This window comes from Vombatus ursinus, unplaced genomic scaffold, assembly GCF_900497805.2.
Source record: "Vombatus ursinus unplaced genomic scaffold, bare-nosed wombat genome assembly UNPS02014781.1, whole genome shotgun sequence".
Lineage (NCBI taxonomy): Eukaryota > Metazoa > Chordata > Mammalia > Diprotodontia > Vombatidae > Vombatus > Vombatus ursinus.
In genome coordinates, this window is record NW_020954559.1 from 14945051 (window position 1) to 14967217 (window position 22167).

At 37.1% G+C, this 22167-nt stretch overlaps 1 protein-coding gene across 2 annotated transcripts in view; it reads left to right on the forward strand.

Moving 5' to 3' along the window:
- Positions 1 to 22167, forward strand: part of LOC114046242 (transmembrane protein 255B-like) — a 134328-nt gene that overhangs the window by 24679 nt on the left and 87482 nt on the right. For both annotated transcript variants that reach the window (XM_027866501.1, XM_027866500.1), the window contains exon 3: positions 2766 to 2828. In XM_027866501.1, coding sequence (XP_027722302.1) covers positions 2766 to 2828 — 63 coding nt within the window. The remainder of the gene's footprint in view (positions 1 to 2765; positions 2829 to 22167) is intronic.

Consider the following 22167-nt stretch of genomic DNA (forward strand, 5'->3'; position numbering starts at 1 on the left):
ATCTACTGTACTACTAGCTGCCCCAGTCTTCTTACTATGTTATTGCTGTTCAATTGTGTCCAACTTGTCATGACCCCATTTGGTGTTTTCTTGGCAGAGATACTGGAGTGATTTACCCTTTCCTTCTACAGACAAGGAACTGAGGCAAACAGGGTTTAGTGACTTGCTTAGGGTCACCTAGCTAGTAAGTGTCTGAGGCCAGATTTGAACTCAGGAAGATGAGTCTTCCTGGTTCCCAGCCCAATACTCTATTCACTGTGCCACCTAGATGCCCCCTCTTACTATAAGACTTCATTTTTTTAAGAAATATCTTTTAAGGTGTTAGTTAGCACATATATTCTATCTCCCAAGGTGTATTTTCATCTTAATAGCGACTTTTGAAGACTGAAATTCTGCCTTCAAGACTAAAATTGAACTTTAATGGTGGAATTTGAGGAGTGATGAAAGGCAGGTAGGGTTTTGTTGCTCTTCAAATCTCCCTGGTTCGACCCACATTTACTAAAGCTGCCCAACAAGGCATCTTCAAATCACTTTCCTTACGTTATTTTACATATCACTGAACCAAGAATGTGCACCTCTGTGTACACATTCAGAATTTTTTCAGAAATATATACCCCTATGTCAATCTCAGGCCTTGTAGCCACACGCTTCTTCCCAGGGACCTGTAAGTGAGGTCACTTAGAAGAATTAGATTTGAAGCTCTTAGGCTCAGTTTGTGATACAGTTCACACATGCTCAATGTCATTATCTGTATGCAATGTATTTGGCCTGGGCAAAAGGATAGGCAAGGACCCTGCAATCACAGGCATTCATGGTTGTGACTATTTTTTAATTAAAAGAAAATTAAAACTGAAATCCTAGTTTTTGACCTCTCATAAGATTCTGTGGTTAGATTTTCTCACACAACTTCATTTAGAATTCACCATTTATGAACATATTCTCACTCTGCAACATTAGATTTAGCTTCTTCTGCCCTGGAAAAATTGGGAAGTAGGCAAAGTTTATTTCCTGTCTACATTTTTTACATCCTTTCTTCTCCTTTAGATAGTCCTTTTCCCAATACTCATAGCCTACCATTGGCATCCTCCTGTCAAACTTGACCTTTCTAAGAAGTACCCCAAATTCTGAACCTTTTATTCCTTTCTGTAGTCATCAAAACTTCTTTTTTCCCTCAGGGTTCTATTTTTCTCATTCCAAGATAACCAATAAACCAATTTCTGTTAAGATATTAATGAGTGACAATGGATTAATATGTTGCTCCTCCCTGGCAGCATATTTGTATTTTAGTTCTAGTGAATAACTGGAAATACAATCCCTTATTACTATGTCTTTACCTGAGGTTCATGAATTATTTTTGTTTTTTAAAAAATATAGGTTTTGGGGCAGCTAGGTGGTATAATGGATAGAACACTGGCCCTGGAGTCAGGAGGACCTGAATTCAAATCTGACCTCAGACCAAACACTTGACACTTACTAGCTCTGGGCTAGTGACCCTGGGCAAGTCACTTAACCCTAACTGCCTAAATAAATAAATAAATAGTTTAATAATTGTGTTTGAAATCCTACGTATTTTATTTTATGCACTTCCAAAATTATATGAAAAGGGTTTCACCAGGCTGCTAAAGGGGTCCATGATGCAAAAAAAGGTTAAGAACCCATGTCTTAACTCAAAGGAAAAGAGGCATCAGTGACATGGTGGGTAGAGAAATGGCCTCAGAGTTAGAATGGCTGAGTTAATGTTCTACCTAGGAGACACATTGGCTTTGAAATCCTAGGCAAGTCACTTAATCTCTTAGTGACCAAGGCTACTTTCTAAGTCTCTAAGGTGAAGAGTAGGTGCCTTTCTGCATTTCATAAAGGAATAATTAAATTGCAGTTCAGTTCTAAAAACCCTCCCAAGCTCAAAGGAATTACTTTCTGTTGTTAGAATTTAGGCATGCCTATGGGTGATATATTTTAGAGATAAGCACATCTGTCCATGTGCCTGAAATGAGACCATAGAAAAGAACTACCTACTCTGCTCATATGTAACATGCCAGTGGATAGAGGGCTAGACCTGGAGTCAGGAAGACCTGAGTTAAAATCTGTCTGCAGACGCTTACTAGCTGTGTAACCCTGAGCAGATCACTTAACCACTGCTTCAGTTTCCTCATCGGTAAAATGGGATTAATAATATCACCTACCTCCCAAGGTGGTTGTGAACTAAAATGAGATATTTATGAAGTACTTTGCAAATCTTAAAGTGCTATATAAATGCTAATTATTATCACCATTTTCCATTATTTACAATGAAAAATATATCATATTTACATATGATATATAAATATATTTATATTATATATACATAAATAATATATTCATATATACACATAAATACATATACATGCACACAAACTAGCACATAGGTATACACAGATGTGCACACACACACACACATATACATATGTATATGTGTATATAAAATCTGTTTTATCTGGAATGAACTGGAGACTATATTTTGAATGCAAATTTCTGCAGGTTCCTTAGGTAAGAACTATACCTAGTCATTTTCTAGGACTGGCCCACAGAGATCCAATCCAACCTGAATTGTCCTGCCTCTGGACCAGTATAAGATGGAGATGACCTTCTCTTTTTGCTGTCATAAAGTGTTTTTCAAACTTCTGCATTATTAGCTTTGTTACTTAATGTTAAACATTCCTTACCAGGCTGCTAAGCATGCTGAAATATTGACCTGGTTTCCCCTTTTGTTGTTGTTGTTCTTGTAGCTTGGCTTTGGATCCTTCTTGGGAATTATTGGCATCAATCTGGTTGAGAACAGAAGACAAATGGTAAGAAAATTCTTTCTTTTAATCATAAAATTCAGTGTTTCAGATACTAAGCCTTTAGAGAGAGGTTATTACTATGTATCCCTGTAGCTCTGTAGCAGTAGGATGCTTTTCCACTGGGGGCACAGTGAAAAAGATCAGGGAATGGGGAGGTTTTTACATTAAGCAAATACCATGCAAAGTGAAAATGAAATGACTGTGTGAATTTCACCTACTTCCATTGTGTGGTTTAACAACTCAACTGTATTTTATTTCCTTTGAGCTATAGTGCTTGACACATAGGCACATCGTATGTGCTTACTGACTTTAATTGATTTGGGTTCAGATCATGCTCAAGACACACCCTGGCAGAAAGCCTAGCAAAACATCTGGCATGTAGCAATCACTTTATGAATTCTTGTTGATCAATTGCTTGAGAGAGATTGTATAGAAGGTGGGGAATAGGGCATGAAAATTCCTATAGATTTTACAGAATGTTAGAGCTGGAATTTTAGGAATCACTCTTCTAATTTTAAAAGTGAAGAAACTGAGGCATTTAGTCGTGAGGATACTTGTTCAGGATTGCATAACTAGTCGGGAACTGAGCCAGCGCTAGAACCCAGGTCTCTTGATTCCACGGGTCATTGCTCTTTCTCCTTATAATCTACTCCTTCCCAGTTTGACCTTGTTTTGAAAGACAATTACATTTATCAATTTTTTAAAAGTTTGTTTTTTAATTCATGATTTCAGAAACATTTTTGTTGCTAAGTCCATATTTATGCTGAGTACCAATAAAAATAAACTTTTGCCTTCTAATTATGGCAAAATATTGACACTGTACTGTCATTAGAACATTTATAGTGAGTGTGGTTTGGGGATCCTGACCTTTTTTTTTCTTCTTTGTTTCTTTATTCTCCTCAAAATACTACATTCAATAATTAAATTAAATAAATATAAAAAGCCACATGAATTATCTTGCCATCTTATTTCACCATTAAATTTACCAATAATCCTGCCTTTTTTGTTAATTGCATGGGCAAAAATTACAGAAGCAAATCCCAAACTCTGCTTGATATTCCCTGTGACATTCAATGCCTTCACCATAAGACTGCTGAGAAGGGATAATTACTTAGGTTAAGTTTGTATAGCCCAGCAGGGGAGAGAGAGAGAGAGACAGTGAGAGAGAAAAAGATAGAGACAGACACAGAGAGAGACAGGGACAGAGACAGAGACAGAGAGAATGAATTACCTGTATGTCTAAAGCCAGCAGGAGAACCAAGGAACATTTTGATTGGTGAAGAATGATTGAGCAGAGATGCCGAAATCAAAGAGAGGCAAGGTGGTTGTAGATAAAGAATGTAGTTCAAATTAGATATGAGAAAAATAATTTTTGGCCATAAATATTATGAAAGACTCATTTTTTAAATGGGGTACTAATATGCCCCCCCCCATACACAATAAGAATGTCTGCTTGCTTTCTGGACCCTTGTGCTTTCTGGACCCTTGTCTAAAGTATTTGCTCTCTATCTTTACCCACAGCACTTTAGAGGGTGGGTTCCAGGTCCAGGTAGTCCAAATATGTTCTTGGGTGTGACCTTACTTTCTCCATTCTCATGGAGAAATAGTGAAAATAGGATGTAGTCAGTGGTGTGCTGGTAAATGTTTAGGATCTGTCTCTCCGTCTCCTTGAAAATGCAAGATACATTTTAAAGTTTTATCTTCATTATTCGAATTTTTTTCTATCACTTTCTTAAGTCTAGACAATCAACAAAATAATAAATTAAGCCCTGATTTTAGTGTTTGCCAATTTCTGAGCTATAAAGGCTCCCACTGAAAAAATTAACAGATAGTTTGAGATGGCTCTTGCACAGCCCCGTAAATAGTGAAAAGCAGGATTGGATTTAGGGTTAAAGTGCCCTCTCTGTCATAACCAGCACTGAAACCTTGGGCAAATCATTTAAGTGTTTGAGCTTCAGTTTTCCTTATCTGTAAAATGAAGATAGTAAAATTTATGCTAGCTATCTCATAAAACTGAAAGAACGTTGTTTTATAAATATGTTACTACATTATATAATATTACTTGTAGGTGGAATTGGCAGCTGCTTAAGTGATATTATTTAAGGGTCTGGGAAGGCCTGTGTGTTCTCAAATATCTCCCTTATCCCCTGGAATTCCTTTAACTGGACATAGTCTTTCATTGCACAATTCAAGATAAAGTATAAAATGAAAATACCTCTGAGAAAGAAGGCAAATGGCTTAAACTCACATTAAGGCATAATTGAGGAGAAGACTATCATGGCAGGGGTTAGAGAAAGCAAAGACAGACTTCTGTATTATAGTTTTGCTTAAGTCTCAGTCTCTGTTGGATGTACCTGGAGGTATGTATCTGCTTGAGGTGTGAGGATTTGTGGATTGACTTGGAATTTCCTTTGAGCTAATGGAAAAGTCCTGGAAGGAGGCAGGGAGTTCTCTAGAAGGAATCAGAGGTTTAAAGTCACCAGGTCAGTCTGTCCTACATGTTCATGATTAGGCCATGGACTGCCCCTAGTGTACAGTTTTAATATTCACTAAGATCAGAGGTGTCAAACTCAGAGCAGAGGGTGGCAAATGCTGAAAAAGATTAAAGCGTAATTGGGAAATGTTTAACAAGATAAATTAAAAAATGCAATACAACATAGATAATGTTAGGTGTTTCTAAGAAAATATGTAGCCAGCAGGCATCAGTTTCTATTTGAGTTTGACACAAGTGCATAAAGATCATAGAAATCACTGGTCTAGAGCCCCAAAATATTAAAAAAAAATCCCCAGCAACGTTAGTCCAACTCCTTTATTTTAGAGTTGAGAACATTGAGAACCAGAGAGGTCAAGCAATTTGCCTAAAATTATACAGTTAGTAGAGAGAGCCAGATTTGAACCCTGGTCCACTGATTCCAAATTCAGTACTCTTCTCACTGGGTCATTTTGTCTATATGGTGGGCTGTGCAAGCTGATAAAATGTTATGGAGAATGGTTGAAATAGTTGTGGCTTGACTGTGCCTAGAAGATGTGGTGTCAACACCCATAGTTCCACAGGACCAGTGATAAAGCACAGTGCCCACCTCCTGACAGAGAGATGATGAACTAATGGTCCAGGTTGAGACATATATTCTTTGGACCCAGCCAACCCAGTCTTGTTTGGACTGCAAGGATTTTGTTTTTTTCAGTGGGGGAGGTAAGAGGGAGAGAAAACATTTTTGTTTAGTAAAAAAAATAATAATAAAATAAAAGAAATGGTTCCAACACATTTGAAACTGCCTTTTATCCACTGTGGGGCTTTCTCAGAGAAACTCTATCCTTTTGATGTCCTTGGATACTAAGCTTTGTCTATTGCTGGTTCTACCGGCTTTTTACCCCGATTAACATTGTCTTTACTGAAGGTATCCTTTTCTCTTATTGTCTGTGGGGTTCTGGCTAACTTTTTCTGCAATTCTGGGATGGCAAAAGTAATGTTTCTCATCAGATTTCTTGGTTATATTTGATCTGGTACAAACTTCAGGCTTTTTGCCTGAATGTAGAAAATGGGTAATCTGCCTCCATTTGAGCAGCCATCTTGGCTGAAATACCCTGTCTTGTCTTGTCAAAGGGGAGGTTGAAAGGCTAAGTGATGGGTGTAGTGGAAAGAGTAATAGATTTTGAAACAGAAGACGTTGGTTCAATTCTTGGCCCAATCATTTACTAACTATGAAACCATGGAAAAGTCATATAATCTCTCTGTCTTAGTTCCCTCATTAATAAAACAAAGGGTGTGGACTTCAAGGTCCCTTGTAGCTCTAAATCTATGATCTATTAATAAAAAGCTAAACTAAGAGAGCACAGGATGGAGCTTTTGTGGTTAATAATGTTTTCATATGTTACTTCATGTGTTTTGATGACAGCCCTATGAAGCAGGTGGATCAGGTATTATTATTAGCTTTACTGATGAGGAAATGGTTGAGAGAAGTTGTTACAGAAGGCCTGGTAGATACTAAGTAGGAAACTCCAGGCGCTCTGGATCCAAATCCAATGCATTTCCCACTAGACTATATTTTTTTCCTGGGATATTTGAGAAGGGAGCTCAGAATGGAACCCTATAAAATGCTGACATTGAAGGAGGAAGATGAGGAAGAGGAACCAGGAAAGGAGACAGATAAAAGTATCCAGAGAAGGAGGAATTGGGAAACATAAAATTGTAGTGTCATTGAAACCCAGAGAGCAGAGAGTTTCAAAGAGGAAATGGTAATTCATGTCAGATGCCACATAAAGAATCAAAGATTGAGTTCAAATCTGGCCTCAGACACTTGACACTAGCTTTGTGACTCTGGGCAAGTCACTTAACCCCTATTGTCTAGCCAAAAAAATAAAAAAAGACCCACTTGTCCCAAAATATCTTCCCCAAAATGGCTGAAATCTCACCGTTAGAAACAAATTCTTTTGGCCAACTATAACCAGCAGAGTCAGGAAGATGTGAGTTCAAATATGGCCTCAGACAAGTACAAGCTGTGTGACCCTGGGCAAGTCACTTCACCCTGTTTGCCTCAGTTTCCACATCTGTAAAATGGGCTAAAGAAGGAAATGGCAAACTACTCCAGTATCTTTGCCAAAAAAAAAAAAAAACAACCCACCCCAAATGAGGTCACAAAGGGTCAGACATAATGAAATGACTCAACACATATATATAGATATATACCTAAATATATATACACATACATGCACACAAGTAGCCTTACATTCAAACACATACATATATAGGCACAACGTTGCTAATTGCAATGTCTCCTGGACTCAAAAGTTCCAGATTTCCATCACCGAAATGGAGAAGCATTTGTGAGTGTAGCATGATGTCAGTTTTTGGCTTTTATTGCTTTCTTTATTCCTCCAAACAGTGACTCCAGTTAGAGTGGCAGGGGTGGATTTCCTTCATTTTAATCAATAAAGAAGCATCTGTGAATGGAAATTCTTGGCTGGGAGCTATGGCACCACAGCTGTCATCCTGGAACTTCAGATACAATGTTTTTTCAAGTTTTAATGGCCTTCTTCTTAATGCACCGGATTTATTTTTTTGCTTTGCGTCCATGTTTTAAGTACCTCTAATCTATCATTATTCTTAAACAGGTGCCCTTTATTGATGGTCAAAGGAGAAGTGTGATAAGAGGTCTGATCTCTTCATCACAGGCAAATGTCTCTATATCACAAGTCTTTCTTTCCAGAAAGACCCTATTCAATTTGTTTCATCCTCAGTCTGTTGCTGTTTCTGTTGCCTTCATCAGATAAATGAATGGTGATCTGAAATCACCATTTCTGTTGTCTTTGCAAAAAAAAAAATGAATAGTGATTTTAAATCACATGCATCCCTTTCATGTGAAAGTTAAGGCAGGCAGAAAAGTAAATAAACTGAAGGGATTGATTAGTAATAAGGACATGGCTTCTAACTTATCCACAAGGGCCAACTTGGTTTGGGAATTATTTAGATTCTATGATTCTGCTCCCTTCATTTAGGCATATCATTGTTATTGGCATTTCCGCTATAGTGTGGGCAGAGGAAAGGAAAAGAGATTGTACATTCCTAGAACCATAGAACTTTCATTCACAGAGACTTTAAAGATCCTTAACTTTTTTTTTAATGTCATGGATCCCTTCGACAATGTGGTGAAGCTATGGACCCTTTCTCAAAATAATGTGGGCTTTTTTTTGTCCTGATTTTCTTTTTCAAAAATTTAATGTTTTATTTTTCTCCAATTACATATAAAAAAAATTTTTAACATTCACTTTTAAAATTTTTGCATTCCAAATTCTCTCCCTCCCTTCCACCTTCTCCTCCTTCCTCCTTGAGAAGGAACAAGCAATCTGATATGTTATACATGTACAGTCATACAGAACATAGAAACTAGTGTTTTTAAATGCATCATCTAGGGTTACAACATAGGGTTCCAAAGGAAACCAATTATATTGAAATACAGTTATCAATTTTTTTAAAGTTCTTAAACTTTTAAAAATCCCTTATCTAATGGAATCCTTTCATTTTACCAGTGAGAAAACTGATGCTCATGTTTTATGGTAAGTCCCAGAACCAGTATTCAAATCATGACATTTGATTCTAAATTCAAAGCTCTTTGTATTAGACTATGTTTTTATTAAAATTATGAGTTTTTTTTGAGTTAGAAAAAAACTTTGTAGGTTTATTTCTCCCCTCCCATTTTAAAGTTGAGGAAATAGGCTCTGAAAATTTGAGTGACTTGCTTAAAGCCACACAGCTAATTAGTGACAGAAATGAAACTAGAACCCAGGTCTTCTGTTTTTCTGTTCAGTGATCAGTAATTATATCACACAGCTTCACCTTCAAATTAGTTTATTTGTACACTTAGGTACCTTTGGTGAAATTAATTTTGGAAGTAAGAGACAGACAGTAATTGAGATGCTTTGTAAATCTTAGTTAGAGAATATAAGGAAGTAGGGAAATTAAGGATGGAATGTAGAACAATGACTAGAGCTCCAGCCTGGGACTGGACAAAGCTAGGTTCTAGTCTTGTTGCTAATTATGTAGCCTTCAGGAGCTCAGGATTTAAAATGGAAGCAACCTTAGAGATCAGCTAATCCAATGACCTCATTTGACAGAGTTGAAAAGTAGGATCCCAAGAGATCAAATGATGTTTCTTCATGTTCTCACACATACCATTCTATCTCCTGTCTCCAGATCTTTGCAACTCTCCCATGCCTAGAATGTATTCCTTCCTCACCTCCTCCAGCTTTTGCTTGAAGGCCCTCCTCCCAAGGGTAAACCCTGTTACTTGCAGAGGCATCCTATGTCACTTTTGAACAAGTGTCCTTGTTATATAAAGTTCTTATTGTTAGAGGCAGCGAGGTGGTGTAGTAGATAGAGGACTGGACACAGGAAGACTTGAATTTCAATCTGGTGTTAGACATTTTGAAGATATTTGACATTGAACAAGTTTCTTAATCTCTCTCAGCCTCAGTTTTTTTCTTATGTAAATTGGGGATAATAACATCACTTCTCTCATGGTGTTGTTATAAGAATACAAGGAAGTGTGTATATGTATGAAATGCACAGAGAGAGAGAACTTTGTAAATCTTGAAGTGCCATATATATATATTAGTTATAATTATTATTAGGTGATAGGATTAACTGTGGTTTTTTTTTTCTGAATTAGTTGTTTAGATAGCCATACATTAGTTAATGTAATAATGGTGGCACAGTGGATAGAGTGCCAGGCCTGGAGTCAGGAAGACCCATCTTCTTGAGTTCAAATCTGGCCTCAGACACTTACTAGCTATGTGACCCTGGGCAAATCCCTTAAGCCTGTTTGTCTCAGTTTCCCTATCTGTAAAATAAGCTAGAGAAGGAAATGGCAGACCATTCTAGTATCTTTGCCAAGAAAACCCCAAATGGGGTCATGAAGAGTTGAAAACAATTGAAATGACTCAATAACAACAACAACAAAATGGTACCTATCTCACAGGGTTGTTATGAGAATAAAAGGAAGTAATAATTGTAAAGCATTTTGTAAACCTTAAAGTGCCATATGTATGTAAGTAGTACCACCTGCTTTGCCGTTATATCCTAATGACTATTGGGTCTTTCATCTGATTTGCTGCTGAAACCTCTTATTATGTTGTCTCCTTTTGAGAGGAGGAGCTGTCTTATTTTTCTATTTGTATACCAGTTCTTTGCACATGGTAAGCACTCAACAAGTGTCAATTAAATAAGTAAGTAATCTAATAAATTATTTTGTAGTTATGCTCAAAGTGAGGATCAGAGCGGTGTGTGGAAAATGTTCCTTTAGGTTCCTCCAGCCCTCTGATAACCCTGATGATGGAAAGTTGATTTTGCTGTAGCACAGCTTGTGAAGGACGAGACAAAATATTTTGTACAGCCTGAGAGACGGTATTTCATGCAATGGCAAAAACACTCTTTTGGAGGCATTGACCAGCTCAAATGGTGATCTCTTAATGGTGGGAGGTAGGCTTCAACTTCTTCCACTTTTTCTCAGATTGCATTGTGTAAGCTGTGATGCTCTGTCTTGGCAAGAGGAAGTTTTCAGTTAAATCTGCTAATTAGTGTGTGGAATAATCGCATTGATGATTAAAATTATTGGAGTATTCATTGAGCAAAATAGTCTATCAAGAACTCCAGGGCAATGCAAAGGAAACAGGGAACATGCTCCTATTGTTGAGAATGAAGGTTCTTTCTGGGTTGAAATGAGACTAGAGTCTGATGGGACCAACCAGTCGTGGTAGAATGGGGGACAAGATTTGGGTGATTGGATCAGGACATAGGCTCATAGAAGATGAAAGGAACCAACTAAACTGTGTAACTTGGGGTGAGTCAAGGGCTTCTAGCTTCCTTTTTGGAAAGTTGTGTGATATAAGTTGTTTTTAATTGAAGACTTCTCTGAGGGTTATGAAACCCCCCTTCCCCCAGTCCCTCAGCCTTGAGACTTAGAAGCCATCTTGGATTCCAAACCATCTCACATTCCCCATATACCCAAGATGTTGCCAAAGCCTGCCAATTTCACCTTTGCAACATGTGTCCTCTTCTCTTCTCTTATACTGCTACCACTCTATTGCAGGCCCCCATCTTGATTATTGCAATAGCCTGCTGGTTTGTCTGCCTGTCTCTAACCTCTCCCCACTCCAATCCATTCTCCATTTAACCTCTAAAGTGATTTTCATAAAACACCAGTCCCCTTACTCAATTAACTGAAGTGGCTTCTTGTTGCCTCCTGGAGGAAATACAAAATGCTCTGTTTGGTGTTTAAACCCCTTCATACCCTAGTCCCCTCCTGGCTTTTCAGTTTTCTTTCAACTTACTCCCAACACGTACTCTTTGATCCAATGACACTTAGCTTCCTGGCTGTTCTTCGAACATCTCTCTGCTCAGATAATTTTCTCTGGTTGTCCCTCATGCCTGGAAAGCTCTCCTTCCTCTGTTCTGACTATTGACCTCCCTGGCTTTTGAAATCCCAACTAAAACCTCACCTTGTACAGGAAGCCTTCCCCAAAACTCTTAATTCCAGTGCCTTCCCTCTTTTAATCATATCCTTTTTAGCCTTTATTTAGTTTACTTTGTATATATTTGTTTGCATGTCGTCTCTCCACAATGGATTCTAAACTCCTTGAGTGTGAGGGTTGTCTTTAGCTTCTTTTTGTTTCCTTAGTACTTAGCACAAACTTAGCCCACAGCAGGCATTTAATAAATGTTTATTGATTGATGCTCTAGGTGGAAGGCTAAACTGCATAGGAGCACTATAAACACCTCTTTGCACTGCCATATTCAATCTCTTTCAAGTTAACTAACTTTTATCAAATCCCCACTATGTGCTAAGCACCTTGCTAAGGTCTGGGGATATGAAAAGAGGAAAAAGACAAAACACTCCTTGAACTCAAAGAGCTTCTTCTCTTTTCTTTTTTAAAATAATTAATTTATTTTTAGTTTCCAACACTTGCTTCCATAAGATTTTGAGTTTTAAATTTTCTCCCCCTCCTTCCCCTTCCCCCTCCTCAAGATGGCATGCAATCTGATATAGGCTCTACATATACATTCATATTAAACATATTTTCACATTAGTCATGATGTAAAGAAAAATTAGAATGAATGGGAGGGACCACAAGAAAGAAGAAACAAAACAAAACAACCAAAAAAAAGAGAGCGAACAATATGCTTCCATCTGCATTTGGACTCCATGGTTCTTTTTCTGCATGTGGATAGCATTTTCCATTGTGAATCTTTTGGAGTTGTCTTAGATCCTTGTATTGCTGAGAAGAGCTAAGTCTATCAAAGCTAGTCATTGCACAGTGTTGCTGTTACTGTGTACAATGTTCTCCTGGTTCTGCTCACTTCACTCAGAATCAGTTCATGTAAATCTTTCCAGGTTTTTCTGAAGTCCACCTGCTCAACATTTCTTATAGTACGGTAGTGTTCCATTATATTGACATACCATAGCTTATTCAGCCATTCTCCAATTGATGGGCATCTTCTCAATGTCCAATTCTTTGTCGCCATAGAAAGAGCTGCTGTAAATATTTTTGTACGTGTGGGTTCTTTTCCTGTTTTTATGATCTCTTTAGGATACAACCCTAGAAGTGGTATTGCTGGGTCAAAGGGTATGTACAGTTTTATAGTCCTTTGGGCAAAGTTCCAAATTGTTCCCCAGAATGGTTGGATCAATTCACAACTGCACCAACAATGCATTAGTATTCTAATTTTCCCACATCTTCTCCAACATTTATCATTTTCCTGTTTTGTCATGTTGGCCAATCTGATAAGTGTGATGTGGTACCTCAGAGTTGTTTTGATTTGCATTTCTCTAATCAATAGTGACTTAGAGCATTTTTTCATATGACTATAGATAGCTTTAATTTCTTCCTCTGAAAACTGCCTGTTCATATCCTTTGACCATTTATCAATTAGAGAATGACTTGTCTTCTTGTAAATTTGACTCAGTGCTCTATGTATTTTAGAAATGAAGCCTTTATCAGAGACACTGGTTGTAAAAATTGTTTCCCAGCTTTCTGCTTCCTTTCTAATCTTGGTTGAATTGGCTTTTTTTGTGCAAAAACTTTTCAATTTAATGTAATCAAAATTCTCCATTTTGCATTTCACCGTGTTCTCTATCTTCTGTTTGGTCATGAATTCTTCCATTCTCCATAAATCTGATAGGTGAACTATTCCTTGCTCTTCTACTTTGCTTATAGTATCAGTCTTTATATCTAAATCATGAACCCATTTTGACTTTATTTTGGTATATGGTGTGAGATTTTGGTCCATGCTTACTCTTTTCCAGTTTTCCTAGCAGTTTTGTCAAATAGTGAGTTCTTATCCCAGAAACTGGGGTCTTTGGGTTTATCAAATAGTAGATTACTATAGTCACTGACTACTGTTTCTTGCATACCTAACCTATTACAGTGATCTACCACTCTATTTCTTAGCCAGTACCAAGTAGTCTTGATGATTCCTGCTTTATAATACAATTTAATATCTGGTACAGCTAGGCCACCTTCCCTTGCATTTCCTTTCATTAATTCCTTTGGTATTCTGGACCTTCTGTTCTTCTAGATGAATATTGTTATTTTTTCTAGCTCTAAAAATAATTTTTCTAGCTCTATGAAATAATTTTGATTGATATAGCACTGAACACATTAGTTAATTTAGGTAGAATTGCAATTTTATTATATTAACTGAGCCTACCCATGAGCAACTGATTTTTTTCCCAGTATTTAGATCTGACTTTATTTGTATGAAAAGTGTTTTGTAATTGTGTTCATTTAGTTCCTTAGTTTGTTTTGGCAGGTGGACTCCCAAATATTTTATAATATCTACAGTAACTTTAAATGGAATTTTCCTTTCTATCTCTTGCTGTTAGGCTTTGGTAGTAATATATAGAAATGCCAATGATTTATGTGGGTTTATTTTATATCCTGCAACTTTGCTAAATTTGTTTATTATTTCAAGTAATTTTTTGCTTGATTCTCTAGGATCCTCTAAGTATACTATCATATCATCTGCAAAGAGTGATAGCTTTGTTTCTTCTTTGCCTGTTCTAATTCCTTCAATTTCTTTTTCTTCTCCTATTGCTAAAGCTAGTGTTTCTAGTACCATATTGAATAACAGTGGTGATAATGGACATCCTTGTTTCACCCCCAATCTTATTGGAAAAGCTTCTAGCTTATCCCCATTGCATATAATGCTTGCTGATGGTTTTAGGTAGATGGTATCTATCATTTTAAGGAAGACTCCACTTATTCCTGTGCTCTCTAGTGTTTTTAATAGGAATGGGTATTGTATTTTGTCAAAAGCTTTTTCTGTATCTATTGAGATAATCATATGGTTTTTGTTAGTTTTGTTGTTGATGTGGTCATTTATGCTGATAGTTTTCCTAGTATTGAACTAGCCCTGCATTCCTGCTATAAATCCTACCTAGTCATAGTGTATTATTTTCATGATAAGTTGTTTAAATCTTTTTGCTAATGTTTTGTTTAAATTTTTTGCATCTATATTCATTAGGGAAATTGGTCTATAATTTTCTTTCTCTGTTTTGGCTCTTCCCGGTGTAGATATCAGTGCCATATTTGTAACATAAAAAGAATTTGGTAGGACACCTTCTTCACTTATTTTCCCAAATAGTCTATATAGTATTGGAATTAATTGTTCTTTAAATGTTTGATAGAATTTGCTTGTAAATCCATCTGGCCCTGGAGATTTTTTCATAGGGTGTTCATTGATGGCATGTACAATTTCTTTTTCTGAAATGGGAAGGAGCTTATTTTCCATCTGGGGTTTACAGCCCAATTATAAGTAAATGCAAAATTTGAACAAAATTATATGGATTTCAAGAGGAAGAGTAAACTGGATGGGAGGGAGTGAGGTGGAGGAGAATCCCCCCAAAGGCCTCAGATTAGGAGGTGATAACTGAATTTTGCTTAGAAGGTAAGGAGAGATTCTAAGAGGCAAACATGAGGAAGGAATACATTTGAGACATGGAGGGCAGTAGCTTTGAAACATCAGGGAGAAAAAAGATGAAATGTCATTTACAAGGAACAAGTAGGAGTCCAGTATGACTCCACTGGAGTGTGCATTTGTAAGATGTGCACGTGTTTTTATAAGATATTGATATCCACATAAGCAGTTTAAATGTGGTTCACAGACAGGTGCCACAGACAGATACATCTAGAGAATATGGCCCACTTTTCTCCAAGGGAGATTGTGGTTTCTGTGTGGAGGGAAGTTGGAGAAGGTTGTGGCTTGGTGTTTGTCCCTCTTTCACTTATCTCTCCAAGGAGGATATAGGACTAGAATTTTATCTATCTGCATCCCTCAATTATTTCTGGTATTGAGGGTATGAGTCTGATTCAGAACAAAACAGCTTTCCTATTCAGTAGCCCTCATTAGCTTAACTCCTATCATCATCATCATCATCATCTTCTTCTTCATCATCATCATCATCATCAATAAACATTTATTAAGCATTTACTATATGCCAGGTACTATGTTAAGCTGGGGATACAAAAAGAGGCAAAAGAAAGTCCCTTCTATCTAATGGGGGAGACAATATACAAACAAATATATACAAAGCAAGCTATATACAGAGCAGCGAAATAGGTCAGTGGTTAGAGGGCTGAGCCTGGAGTCAGGAATACCTGAGTTCAAATCCAGCCTCAGATACTTACTAGCTATGTGACCCTGGGCAAGTCACTTAATGTCTGTTTGCCTTAGTCTCCTGGAGAAGGAAATAGCAAACCACTTCAGCGTCTTTGCCAAGAAAACCCCGTGGACAGTATTGGCATGCTGTGGTTCTCTTTATGGGGTCATAAAGAGTCGGACACAACTGAATGACTGGACAACAACAAAACTATATACAGAATAAATAGGAAATAATTAAAAGAGGGAAGGCATTAGAATTAAAAGGGGTTAGAGAAAGATTCTTGTAGAAGGTAGGATTTTAGCTGAGACTTAAAGAAAGCCAGAGGAGCCTGTGGGCTGAATGGAGGATGGAGAGGCTCCTCCATGGTGTAGCCGACAGCCAGAGAAAATGCCTTTAGTTAAGGAATGGAGTATCTTGTTCATGGAACAGTCACCAAATACTGGCTACACAAAAGACCATCACAAATAGAGAATAGTTAGTTATCCAATTTGTCCATGCAAAACAGCAAACAGAAATTGGAGAAGTTCTACAGTGTAGACTCTACCAGAAAATATACAGGAGTAAATGAATTTTTTGGCTAGGAGTAGATTTTAATCTGAATCAAGAGAGCCTGATCTCACTTTTACCTCCAAATTATCTCAATTTTTACCTCCAAAATATCCAGGGAGGCAAGCTGAGGAGTCAGCTTCTACCATATGTCTTTAGCTTCCAAAGTCTTCTTCTCTCTCTCTGCATTTCTCTGCTGAAACAAGTCAGTAACCACGTCTCTCCCCAAAGCAGCTCTGATGCAAATCTCTAGTATCTAGTTATCTTTTTTTTCCCTACTAATTATTGGTTTAGATTATCTCTAAGGTCCCCTTTTAGCTCCTGAATGTTAATTGTTAAATTATAATATATTATGTTATATATTCTATTTAACTATAATATATTATAATATTATATAGTTATATATTATAATATAATATATTGTACATAATATTATAATATATATTAAATATTAAATCATTCAATATTCAATATTCTGGACTAGAATATTTGATAGCCAACAGTCACACCAAAACTGTAATTTGTAATGTATGCCTTTAGAATAAAAGCACTGTGCTTCATCCCCTCAACCCTAATGTAATAGAGATGATCAAGGGGTTCCTTTTCCACTCTTGTTATATTCCATCTAGAAGTCTTTGGGAAAATAGCGCAGGAAAAGAAAAGGGATAAACATTTCACAGCTCTTATAGAATGCAGAGAAGAGGCAGTTATAGGCTCTGATTATAGTCTGTAAACTTTGATTCTCATTTGCTAATCATCTCAGAGACAGCTCTAGTCACTGGGAGCCAATCTGACAAATTACTTGTGTAAGGAGCTAGGGTGAAAGTTTACCTTCTCTGCTAAGATTTCAAGCCATGTAATCTCATTTAGGTGATTTGAGAGGGGGTTATGGAGCTCATCAAATTAACCAGGGGCTCTTGGTGGTCACCTAGCTACACTTGCTTAGTATAGCTCAACTCTGCTGTATTTCCACTCATCCCCTTCTCTGTTACAGTAATTCACTCCATAGTTTGTCTGTAGTTATACCCAAGTCTGCTTGACTTTCCAGGAGATCCTGCCCAGTACATTTGCTGGGGCACTTGCCTGTCATGAATAGATGATCACAATCCAGGACTACCCTAATCAAACTATGTAATCTTTCTTTTTTTAAATAAATTTTTATTAATTTTTTTTATTTTTACCTGGCCTAGATTTTCCCTTATATCCTTCCCCTTCCCCTTTCCAGAAAGTCATCCCTTATAACAAAGAAAAAAGAGGAAAATGTAAAAGAAAAATTCAGCAAAACTAATCAATGCATCAAAAAAAAAAATCTGACATCATGTGCAATGTTCTCCACCCTTAGGTTTCCTACTTGTGAAGAAAGATTATTTATACTTATTGACTGGTGGGTTGATGAATTATAACTACTACATTTGTTTCGTAGTTTCGTCATCTATAAAATGAGTTGGACAAGGAAATGGCAAACCACTGCAGTATCTCTGTCAAGAAAACCCCAAATGAGGTCACAAAGAGTCAGATACGACTGAAACCACTATACAACAATAACATAAAAAAATGGTTCCAGCTACTAAATGAGTATTGTAGTATAGAACTCAATATGTGCACATCCTGAACCCCATGTCCTTCAAGTCTGATTCCTTAGGAAAATGCTGGCATGTATCAAGAAGCATGTGGAGTAGGGAAAGCTCGATTCATTTGGTGCTTAGGAAGTTATTAGCAATCTAGAGAAGAGATTCAGTAAAGCAGTGTGGGAGGAAGTTAGGTAACATGAGGTTAAGAAGTGGGTAGGGTTAGCTTGCTTTATCCACAGATGTGATAATGGTGTAATCCACGACACTGGGGAAGAAAATGTGAAACCGTCAGATCGAGGACCAAGGACTATACTCAGAGGCACTCCCCAAAAGATCTCCCTCCATGCTGACATCCATCCACTAACCATAATATTTGAGTATATTCAATCGGTTCTAGGTCTACCTGACTTTATTGTCATCTAGTTTACATCTCTCCATCTTGTTCACAAGGACATCATAAGATAATTTGTCAAATGCTTTGGTGAAATCAAAGTATATAACTAAGTCATCACATTTGTAATCTTTCTTTTGTTATAATCTAACACTGCTCAGATCATAGACTATCAGAGAGCTAAAAGAGACCTCAGAGGGCATCAAATCCAACATTTTCACTTAATTTAATTTTAAAATTAGTTTTATTTCTGTCTTTTGTTTTTGTATCACGGTTGTTTTTGGTTCGCACTCTTCCCTCCACACTGGAATTGAACTCTTTCTTGTAACAAAGAAAATTATGTCATTTCTTTGCTCCCCCAATAAACCATCAGGATCCAATATAAACATTTAATTTAACATTTTGATTTTAATTTAACATCCAATACAACATTTAAGCCCTTTGCAACCTGGCCACTGTACTTCTCTAGTCTTCTTACACTTTATTTCCTTCCACTCCATGATCCAGGAATACTGGTCTTACTTGCACTGCATCTTTTCACTGGTGACCCCCACTACTGTCTGGAATGCTCCCCATTGTCACTTTTGCTTCCTGACTTCCCTGGCTTCCTTTAAGATTCTACTCAAGCCTCATCTTCTGCAAGAGTCCTTTTCTGCTTATCAATGTTAGTGTCTTCCCCACTAGAATGTAAACCTCTAGGATCCATGATGAAAAATACTATCTACCTCCAGAGAGAACCAATGAACTCTGAGTGTAGAGTGAAGCACACTTTTTTTAAACTTTCTTTCTTTTTCTTTTTTTTTTGGTGTGTGTATGAATATTTTCTTTTGCAAGATGGCTAATATGGAAATGTGTTTTGCATGACTTCACATGTATAATAGATATTATCTTGCTTGCCTTCTCAAGGGGTGGGGGAAGGGCAAGAGGGAGGGATAGAATTTGGAACTCAAAATTTTAAAAAGTGAATGTTAAAAATCTTTTTAAATGTAATTGAGAAATATTTAATGAAATAAATAAAAATATATAAAAAGAATATAAGCTCCTTGAGGGCAGGAGCTGTTTTTATCTTTTTGTATCCCCAGAGCTTTGCATAGTTCCTGGCACATAGTAAGTACTTAAATAGAAAAGAAGGAAACAAGAACTTGTTAAGTACCTACTATGTGATCTTCACAACAACCTTGGGAAGTAAGTGGTTTTATTATCGTTTTATAGTTGAGGAAACTGAGGCAAGCATGTTAAATGACTTCCACAGGGTCATAGCTAATATGTGTTTGAGACTGGAGTTAAACTAAGGTCTTCCTTATTTCAATGCCTAGTGTTCTATCCACTAAGAAGAAAAAAAAGCTAGAAGACTGACCACATATAATAATATTTGCAACATTTAGTCCAAGAATCACCTACTTTGTTGCAGTATATTTCATTATCTGTTTTTCATGATTGGTTATTACTTATAGTTTGGCTTTCTCTTAATGTTTTCTTCATTTACATTATTATAATCATTTTCTATGTTCTTCTTGGTTTGATTTATTTCACTCACAATTGGTTCAATTTAATTCTTCCTATATTCCTTTAAATCCTTCCTTTCTTACTGCACCATAATAATTTCAACATACTCATGTCTGTTTGTTTAGCCGTTCCTGAATCGATGGGTTTCCCATCTTGTTTCCTGTTCTTTGCTATCACAAAGAGTTCTGCAATGAATATTTTGTTATATATCATAACTTTTGGTCTTTGACCTTCTTGGGGTTAAAGGTGCAATCCTCTCATTTGACAGATGAAAAATCAAGACCCAGTAAGTTATATAATTAATATGTAGCTTTTATATATCTAATTCATGGCTTTTTAGTCTTCTGGTTGTTCTGCCTTTCCAATCTTACTAATATTCCCTTTCTTGGTCCATCCAAACTGACATTCTTGTCATTCCTCACACAATAGTCATTCCATCCAGCATATCAGTCCATCTCCTGTCTGTGCCTTTGCACAGGCTATCTCTCATGTCTGGAATATCCCCCCTTCATCTTCTTCACCTTTTAGAATTGATGCTCCCAGCTTCTAATGACTCCCCACCAAATAATTTTGGATTTATTTAACATATATTATATATTCATACTTATCTTGTATATATTACTTAGGTACATATTGTCTCTCCCTATCTAATGTTTCGTTTACATCTTCATACCCCACCCCAGCACAGCACCTGTTACACAGTAGTCAGTAAATACTTGATTGGCTAATTGATTACTTTCTTTGATCCATCTAATGCCATCTCCATTTTCACATTATCCCTAAAAGCTCTGAAAAGCCTTTAGTCCTGCTTTAGGAGGAAGCAGATAATGAACTGAATCATCAAAGTGCTGCTGCCTGTATATGTTGGTTTCCTGAGTCAGATTTACATCCTGGAAGTCAGCTAGCTGGGGCAGTTGGGGACAACCACTAGTTTCAAGCAAAGAAGTTTTTGCGTGCCCCTCTGAAACAAAGGATGTATATATATACACAAAGACAGTTCAAAGGTTTGGAATATAGTAGTTTAGTAGAAGGAAACACAGATGTATGTTGCAAGACAGTATAGCAAGCCAGATTTATTGAGGGGAAAAATTCACAAAACAAAGGGATGGTAGGTTTGAATAGACACAGGGCAGTGTGCTGGCATACTGGATGAAGCTAGGTGCTCCATAGTGAAGAGGATGTAGTTTTCCTCAAGACAATTAAGTTTGGTAGGTTTTTATAAGGGTCTTTATCCGGCACTGGTAGGACCAAGCTTTGGGGGAAGGGAGTGAGGAGACTGCTATTGATTGATGTTAGCTGAAGGGCTATGGTTGAGGGGCAGAGGGTAAGACTCCTGATTAAATGGCAACTAGTTGATATTCAAACTCCCCTTGGGCAAGAAAGAGACTTTGGGACAATACTGCTATTATTACTCTGTGGGGGGGGGAGGCAGTAGAGAGGGGCGGGTGTGACTCAACTAGAGGGATTTTGGTAGCTAAGTGCTTCAAAGACAACCTGTAAATGCATTTGGGTGACGCATGAAAAGGGTAGTATATCACTGAACTTTGATGCATAGGACCACCATAAAAGTGTTTTTTGAATCTAACAAATCTACTTGAGCCTTCCAGAATAATGGATTCCTCTTCTTTTATATATTTCATACTTTCATCTTTCAATGTACCTCTGCAAGGTCTTGCTTTTGAATAAGACTACCACATTTTTTACTTGAAATGAGTAGTTAAAAGACCCACTTTCCAGCCTGGTATTTCACTGTAAGCTGCTCTAAGTGGCAATTAGCCTTATTTCCTAGCGCCTTTGGAAACATCCTTTCAATTTTAACATTATGTAGCTGTCACTAAAACTGCCTTATGGTCAGTGATGAGTATGATGAATTTTATTGTTACTGCTGTTGTTGTCACTGCTGCTGCTACTGCTGTTGTTAATGTGGCTTTTGACACTTTTTGTCCAAAGAGCCATTTTTCCCTCCAGTGTCTGGAATGTGCCTGAGAGGTGCTGGACCAATGTTTCTGAAAACTGAGGTGTCTTTCTGGCCTGATGATTTGAATGTCACCCCTTTCCAGACTACATCAAGCCTTCAATTCTCATTGTTGTTGTTCATGTCCAACTCTTCATGGCCCACTTTGGGGTTTTCTTAGCAAAGATACTTGAGTGGTTTGTCATTTCCTTCTCCAGCT